Source organism: Vipera ursinii, assembly GCF_947247035.1.
Source record: "Vipera ursinii genome assembly, chromosome: 2".
Lineage (NCBI taxonomy): Eukaryota > Metazoa > Chordata > Lepidosauria > Squamata > Viperidae > Vipera > Vipera ursinii.
The window spans coordinates 20,539,076-20,548,217 of record NC_139513.1 but is presented as its reverse complement, the minus strand read 5'-3'; the positions used below and the strand labels follow the sequence as shown (position 1 = coordinate 20,548,217).

Here is a 9,142-nt window from a genome sequence, read left to right as displayed (position 1 = left end):
TAGATTAGAAGACAAATAACATGATTTTAAATTGGTGGAGGAAACATCAACAAACTTCACTATGCTATTTATTGATAGTAAGATTAATCACATGGGAGGAAGAAAAAGTCTTTGAACAAATATGTGGGCTTTTCAACTGACTTGAGGCATTGTTTACCTTAAAAGTCCTTTATGCTTCTTCGAAGGAAGCTGGAATCTGAAATCTTCACCCCTTGCACAATATATTAAAACACAATTCTCCACCTTTCTAATTTTGTCATTAATCATATTCTCCAATTAAATTAAAGAATCAGTTTCCCTTCCATTAGAAAACCCGCCAAGGTCTTATCTTCTTTACCTAGAGAGATGGCCTTGAAGGTGAAATTCTACTCATGCCCCCTCCCAACCTTTTAAAGCAATACACAGGTTTAACATATGAAATGGCTACTTCTTTATCTCTTGTCAAGCAATAGCATTCGATGTTAGCAGCGTTGAAACAATAACTGTTTGTAACGTCTTATTTTAACTTAGCAATAATTTGGATAAAATATAACTGCTACAATCAAGTTCACTTATTATTTTTCATTATTAGATTCTCCTTCAAGTTCATCTCAGGTCTTAGAATGATGATGTAACATTTGGGGACAAAGATGCAGCCAAGTAAGCCCAGGCTGGATGTCAGGATGGAGAAGATCTGCACAGCCACCATGTATTTTCCTTTGGTGCTCAGGTAGGCAGGGACAAAAGAAACCCAAACACTGCAGAAGAGCAGCATGCTGAAGGTGATCCACTTGGCTTCGTTGAAGGCCCCTGGTAGTTTTCGGGCTAGAAAAGCCACCAAGAAACAAATGGAAGCCAGAAAGCCCAAGTAGCCAAGGGCAGAATAGAACATGATGACTGAACCTTCATTGCATTGCAGTACAATCTGCTCTTTTTGGGAATATAAGTCAGAATCTGGGAATGGGGGAAAGATTCCCAGCCATATGAAACAGATGCCCACCTGAACACCAGAGCAGGACAAGATAATGAAATTGGCCAGAGATTTCCCCAGCCATTTCCTCATTTTGCTGCCTGGCTTTGTGGCCAGAAATGCCATCACCACCATGATAGTCTTGGCCAGCAAGGATGACACAGCAACTGAGAAAACAACACTGAAGGCAGTTTGTCGAAGAAGGCAGGTCACTTTCTTGGGTTGACCAATGAATAGAAGGGAAGTCAAGAAGGAAAGCAAGAGAAAGATCAGAAGAATGTAGGTGAGATCACGGTTGTTAGCTTTGACTATGGGAGTTTCTCGATATTTAATAAAAATTCCTAGAACTAAGACAGTGATAAGAGACAAAAAAAGGGCAGAGACAGCTAGGATGAGACCTAGGTTTTCTCTGAAGGACAGGAAAGTTATAACTTTGGGGACACACTGATCCCGCTTCTCATTGGAGAGATGGTCATGTGGACATTTTGCACATTGGGCTACATCTGAAAAACACAACGAATTTTTAAATAGTGATTCAATGGTATTCCACGCATCATGACCAACTGACAAGAAGCAGGATGTAGATAAAGCAATGAAGTTTTTTTTCTCTCTATTTTTTTTAAAAATGATATGATTAGAATAATGAAATGCAAGGGAAGAATGCTTACTTACTAAGCATGAATAAAGTAGATAATTATGTTTATGGAAAACATTCCTCTCTTCCCTTTTGTTGTTTCTCCAAGCTGTGAGCAGGATAAACACAAACAGAGAGAGAGACACACAGACACACACCACTTCCACATATAATCTATTTGTTTCTGTGTTTGTGTTTTACTTTAAAATGTAAAGATTCTTGCTGGCATCTGATATTAGTTTTGATTCATCTCAAAACTTTCTGATTAAAAATCATGTTCTAAAGCTTTAAATATATCCTGCTGTGCAATGTGTTCCATGTACGAGACCTATTTTTTTTTTAAAAAAAGTTACTTAAGCTTCATCACAGATACTGTAGATCAGTGTTTCTCAACCTACACAACATTAAGACGTGCACTTCAATTCCCAGAATTCCTCAGCCAGAATTCCCCAATTCCCTGAATTCCATGACTCCCAAGGAATTCTGGGAGGTCATGTCCACATGACTTAATGCTGCCAGGAATCAATGCTGTAGGTATTTGTGTCATTGCTGCATATTCTCCAAAGTGACCTCCCAATCTGACATCACTGACAAAATATCTATTTTTCCAATTCTCTCCTAAATTTGTTCTTGCAATTGCCAGAAAAAATATCTTACTAGAATTTGAGGTTAGGTTTGTTTTGTATAGGTGTTTCAAATGCTGTCATGTTTCTTAAGGTCTCTCAATATTTTTCAAGATTGCTTGTTATTGTTTCAGGAACTTGTGAAAACATCCACCATGGTGAATTTTACCTTCACTGAACAGTTGTTGCAGTGTTTTTAGTCTGTTTCTTGAATCTAATGGTATATTGGTATATGAGAACAAATCTTGCTAATACCAGAGCCGTGGTGGTACAGTGATTAGAATGCAGTATTGCAGGCTAACTCTGCCCACTGCCTGGAGTTCGATACTGACCAGCTCAAGGTTGAATCAGTCTTCCATCCTTTCAAGGTCAGTAAAATGAGGACCCAGATTGTTGAGGGGCAATATGCTTAAAGCATGCTGTAAAGCACTATGAAGCAGTAAATAAGTCTAACTGCAATTCCTATTGCTACCATATTATCCTTAGAATAAAAGACTGGTGCTGCTTCTTTGTTCTTGAATTACCTACCTTCCTGCACAGAGATGGTTCCTTCCATACATGGAGAACAGTCATAGCAACAAACTGGTTCTCCCTCTCTCATCAGCTTGGTATATCCTGGGAGGCAACGTTCCGTACACCTAGAAAAGGGGGCCTTCTGAACAGAAAAAAAATCAGAAATGTATGAATGAGGGGATTACTTCTAAAAATGGAAGTGAGCACCAAAGTGGGTTCATGAATTCAAGAGGGTACTTTCAAGATCTTTTCCCACATACAATTAAAATATGTTTGTTTCAGTGAAATTTCTCCACTAACAATTTCATTTCAGCAGGCTATGATCTCAGAGTTCCCTTAATGTTCAGAAAGAGCTGCTGACTCTCCAGTCCAATCATCATTATCCTAGGATTATTCTGCATTTGGGCTTCAGATCCTGTCAGCTTCAGCCAACTGGTCAAAGATACAAAACTGTGGAAAGTCTAGTCCAAAGCATGGAAAGCAAAGGGTTACTTCGTCTTGTCTTAGCAATTGCTAGAACACCATCTGTCACAACATTTCCTCTGCCTTCTTACAATACGTATTTCTTAGATCTCAATTTACTATCAACTCAGTCTCAAAGAAGACTCCAGTTCTGAAAAAACATTGAATGATTCAATAGAAGAAACTCTGTGTAACTCAGGGTTGAATTGTAAATTCCTTGATGTTCTCTGGTTTTGACTGCCTGTTTGCAGATATTTCATTACTTGAATAGATAACATTATCAGTGTTATCATCAGGCATTGATGATGTTACTTAGTTGGGAAATTAACCAGTGAAATTACCTGCAAACAAACAACCAAGCTCAGAGAACACCAAAGATTCCACTGAATAAAATGCCCTACCGTAAGTCCCTCAGTGTCAAAGACCAGTTCCCTGGTTTGTGATGCTCCAAGGTTTCCTTACATGCTACAACCAGCTTTGGGATAGCCAACAACATGTTTTCCGTTCTACATCACAACAATGTTGGTATTCCCATCATAAGCAATAGATTTTTTAACGAAGTATTCTATTAGTTTTCTATCATTACAATTCATTTGTGCTTAATGAACAATGTGTTGTCTGGGTTGATTTTTGCCTAGACATAATGGTTAAATTCTTACTCTCTGTCCCGCTTTTCCAATCATTGATAAAAAATAAGTTCTATATTTGGAAGTATTCTGTATCTTCTTTTCCTTTGATTCTCAATCTGAGTCTGTCAATTTCTGCCCAGTCCAATATTTTCTTAATTATTGCTTCCTTTGGTGGTGTTATCTCATTTTTCCAGTGCCGTGCAAACACAATCCTTGCTGCGGTTAATACATGTAATGGTAAATATACATTTTGTTTATCAAACTTTTCTGGCATTATGCCTATGCCTTATAATCCACATTTAATAATGATTTTGGACTATAATTTTTTATCTGTGTCAAATCTGAATCTTCTCTTTTATATTAAAGTAATACTTGCTTCCATCCATGGGTTTGGTAGTTTGGCCTCTAATAATACCTCGTTACACACTTCCTTCATTGGTAGACTTAATGTATCTTGCAGACATTTGTAAACCTCTGCGGGTAGCCCATCCGGTCCTGGGGTTTTATCGTTTTTCTGGTTTTTTAATAGCTTTTATCACTTCCATCATTGTAATTTTTTCATTTAATATATTTTTTAGGTTTTCTAGTATTTTTGGTAGGTTTGCATTTTCAAAGTATTGTATCATTTTTTCTCGAGAAATTCCTTCTATATAATTTTTCATAAAAGTCTTTCTTTTTTAAATTGCATCAGTTTGACATTGTAAGTCACCCTTCTCATCTTGTAGTTTATTATCAGTCTCTTCTCTCTTTCTTTTTTCAGTTTATATGCCAACCACCTTCTTGGCTTGTTTGCATTTTCAAAAACGTTTTGTTTTACCCTTTTTATTTGTAGAGCCAATTCTTCTGACTGTATTAAATTTAATTTATGTTTCACTGTCTCCATTTGTCTTTTCACAATTTTCTTTTGTGGATGTATTTGTAATTCTAATTCCAGTTTCTTCAATTCTTCTCTTAGTGCTGTAAATTGTTCTTTTTTCTTTGTTCTTTTTAGCCATATATGTTATAGCTAATCCTCTAAAATATGCTTTGGCTGTGTCCCATGTATTCTGAATTTAAATCTCTTCCTTTTTATTTTTTTTAAAGAAAAACTCAGTTTCCTTTATTGAGAACTCTACAAAGTGTTTCTCTTTTAACAAGGATTGATTCAAACTCCATCTTGATTTCTTCTTTACCTCTTTCTGGGTCAGCTTTATTGGATTATGGTCTGCCCAAATGTTAGATTTTACCTCAATCTCATATATATTAGTACTTAGCTCATCCATATCATGTCAATTCTAGGCCAAGATTTATGTCTATTCGAATAAAATGTGTACTGGGTCTTTTGGGGGTTTCCTTCTCTCTAAGTATCCTGTATGGAAATTTCTTCTGCCATTCTGTCTTTCTTCCTTTTTCCCTCCTTTGCTCCTTCTTTAATCTAATTTTCTATCAACAATTGTATTAAAATCTCCTATCAAGCAAACGTTTTGATGTTCCATTTCCATTATTTTCCTGATGTATTCCAGAGAATAGTGTTCAAAAATGATAGCTAGAAACAGGATATTCTCATCCAGTTCCACGTCATGCTGTTATTGATCCTCTCATAGGGCTAGTCCTCACCCTTCCCAGCTGTCAGTAGCTCTTGGACAGACTGCATGAATGCAGTCTGTCCTTCTTCTGTCAGTTTGGAGGAATTTCCTTGGATCAAATGGGCTAACTGACATTTGCCCATGATCAATGAGGGTTTCCTCCTTTGTTGTCGCCTCTCTGGGGTGACCTTTAGCCCTTTGAGGCTCTCTAGCAGAAGGAAATTAGCTGCAGAGTATCAAGCTCTGCTCTCCCCACATCTATATTGCTATGACATCAAACCAGATATCCTTTATCATAAGAATAGATCTTTTGATAGGAACAGGAGAAATAGTCTCCTTCAGCCTATCCTTTTAGCTGTGGTGACTCTCCATATAAGTTAAAAGACTAATAAACCACAAAATCACATGGATACATAGGAACAGGTGAACAATAAAACCCACATAGAGGCAGACTTGGTTACCTTGTTAAAAGATGTTGGCCATATGATGGCGCTCTCATCGACTGAGATCTTGATGTCTGAAGAGCCTTCTTTCTCAATATTCCCAATTATCACCCCAGCAGCAGATTTGTTGGGAAATACTGCCCAGTCCATGATATTAAAGTCAGCAGTGGAAATTCCATACTCATCCAAATAAACGTCATTTACAGAAAAATTGTAAATCTGGAAGTTTCTTAGAAATGGATGGAGCTGAAAAGACATGGAGAATCATCCTTGCAATGTATACATTCTCATTTGAGCACTAAGTCAAAGCAGAGGTACTTTATCGCAGCGCTTCTGTATGCAAATGTGGTAGGAAGATTCTATTTTTCTCTCTAATTACCTCTCTCCCTCTCTTTCTTTCCCACTCCCATTGTTTCTCTCAGTCTCTTTCTACTCTTTCTGTCTCTCTGTCTATGTCTGTCTGTCTCTCCCTCTCACACACATACAGATCTTTTTAGTTTATTATTTTAGCCTGCTCTGCTTGATGAAATTGGTAATCTCAGATCCCAAACATGTTGCGCAACAATGACGGAGGTTCAGTAGAACATGATGGGTATTGTCCCATCCTACTGCTTATTTATTCAGCAATTGTGAAAAGAACCTTCCAGTCTCTTCAGAAATCATAACCTATTCTCACAAGCATCCTCAATCAGCACACCAGGCTTAATCTAGAAGATTCAGCAGCACAATCTATCTGTTTCTCTCTCTCTAAAATGTCTCATCTTGTCAGAACAAATATTAGAAACAGGCAATTGTTCTTGGGTTATCCCCATCATCTCTGCTTATCTTTATGATAACATGTAAGAATTGAAAGGGAACCATTATTAAAATATTGAAGAAGCATTACATGCCACGGTTGAACCATCTGGAGTGTCTGGTGGTCCCCAGAAGGCATCCTCCTCTTACTCGTTTGGGAGGAAAAGGCAGCACTGGAGACTGATGCCACAACCTGGATTGTTGTGGAAATACTGGAGCCATCCTCAGACAAGATTCTTGCAACCAGATCTGGGGATGGGATTTCCCAGGTCTCTTTTTCCAGGCATGTGATCCAAACTTTCTTAGACAACAAAGGGCTTGAATAAGAACACTGAAATGCTTCCTTCCCAAACTTCCCTGTAGCAGAATAATGTGAATTAAAATCATGATATTGTGTCCATTTCTTTGCCTTAGTTGAGAAGGATAATAAAAGATGGTTATGCTGGAGATTAACCATGTGGTAAAATAATCTCACATTTAAATCTGACAAAGCTGTAGCAATCCATACTTTTCTCTCAAACAGGATTTTTGTCTTTTCAATGTTTTGTATTAGTACTGCTAGTATTAATGAGGACTGAAAGTCCAACTGACAAACAATACTTTTCACTTTACTGTCAGTAAAATATTGAAGGATGTCCTTATCCCTCCCTGCTCTTGGAACCGTGGGTAAGCTTTCTGAGAAGGCAACGCAGACACCTTTCCTTAACGTTTCTGACACAAATGTTCTTCTGAACTTTTCTCCATTTTCATTGTCCGGAGCAACGAGGCCGATCCACGTCCATCGGAAATGCAGGAGCAACTTGACAATTGCCAAGTGAGGAGGTTCTTGTTTTGGACTCACCCGGTAGAAAAAAGGGAAATTATATTTCTGCTCTGGAATGTAGCTGATGACCCCATAGTTGATCTAAGGTGAAACAGAAAAGATGGTTGATTGCTTTGCTCTTAAGGACAAAAATAAGCCCTTACCTCTAAGGGGTTGTTTTTTTTCTGATCCTAACCCTCTACTCACATATCAGCTGGTCAATTATATTCACCAAGTTATACAACTGCACAGAACTATTCATTAGATATGCTGTTTTCTTGTCCTATTCTTTTATTTTACTTTCCCCAATAACAAATTGCTGTATTACACTTTCTCTTTTTTGCTGTGCTCTTTTATTGTAAAGGCTTTAAAAATATATATAATTTGATTTGCTTTGATCGTAGATTGGGGAAAATGGAACGTCATGTGAACGCAGCAGGAAGAAAAGTGTCAACTGGGTATGTTTTTATTCTCTTTAGGTGCAAATAGGGGGAAAAAACTCTCTTAAAGTAACATTTGCCTGTGTTGTTTTCATTCATTCAAGGTTGACTCAGCCTTCCATCCTTCCGAGGTAGGTAAAATGAGGACCCAGATTGTTGGGGGCAATTAAGCTGACTTTGTAATAATGCCGCTTGGGGGGCCCAAAAGCCCTAATAAGCAGGCATATACATAGAATGAAGGCTACTGCTAAGCTTGTAAGCCGCCCTGAGTCTTTGGAGAAGGGCAGGATATAAATGGAATTAAAATAAAAAAAATAAAAAATAAAAATTCCAATCCTTAGAGATTTTGTTTGGAATTGGTTGGAATAAGGGTGAAAAGATGTTTTTTTTCTCCCAAGACTGCAGTGACCAGAAGACAGGGAGAGGAGGCAGAAGGGTGGGAAAAGAGGATGCAAATTCCATGCAAAGGATGATTGACAGCACTTCATTTGAGCTATGGGTGGAGGTTCGTTCAGTTGAAAAATCTCTTTGTAACCTGTTTATCTTTTAAAAACAATCACGATATACAATGATGTAAGAATGAAGAAAGGTATTTGAATGCCTGATGAAAATAGAATAGTTCAGGCGTCCTTTAAGATGTGTCATCTAAATCATTTTATTTATTGTCTGACCCCTTTTGGATTATCATTAGACTTTACAAAATGAAATTAGCTTCAGTGTTCATTCCTACTTGTGGAATTTTGTAGATGCCCAGCATAGTTGAAATGGAAGGAAAGAGCTCCGAATCGGTCCCTTCAAGCACAGCCAGAAGGTTATTTGGTCTTCCACAACTGTAGTTTGGGACATTCTCCTGCCCTGTAGACAGCAAGTCCATCATGACCTCGTATGTTATCCTTGCATTGAAAAAGTTCTCATAGATGCTGTAGCCCAGGGTGATGTTGGGTAGCAGCTTTGGATTCTGGTTGATCTCATGAGTGGCAAAGAAGAAGGGCAGGACGTACCAGAAGCTCATACTCTGTATACTGCAAGATAAGAGACTGCAGTTGGCTTTCATCTTCAATTCATAAAATCACATCATATTTCCTGAAGCTGTTCCTTTAAGGACATTTATAACTAATCACTTGGATTGCTGTATTATACGTCTAGTGCACAAATTTGACAATCTAACGATCTGTAACCCAGGATGATGTTTGGTAAAAAGCTTTGGATTCTGATTGATCTCATGAAGGGGAAAGCAAGAGAAGATCAGACCAAAAGCTCAATCCCTATTTTGTACTGCAGGAAATA

The 9,142-nt window shown here is 37.8% G+C and overlaps 1 protein-coding gene across 1 annotated transcript; it reads right to left on the bottom strand.

Annotated features, from left to right (window-relative positions):
- Positions 1-547: 547 nt before the first annotated feature.
- Positions 548-8,867, bottom strand: LOC310634765 (vomeronasal type-2 receptor 26-like; the record flags this gene model as incomplete). Its single annotated transcript, XM_083353301.1, has 5 exons — positions 548-1,452; positions 2,735-2,861; positions 5,837-6,064; positions 7,089-7,517; positions 8,586-8,867. 5 exons carry the CDS (start codon positions 8,865-8,867, stop codon positions 548-550), a joined length of 1,971 nt encoding a protein of 656 aa, XP_083209427.1.
- Positions 8,868-9,142: the final 275 nt, after the last annotated feature.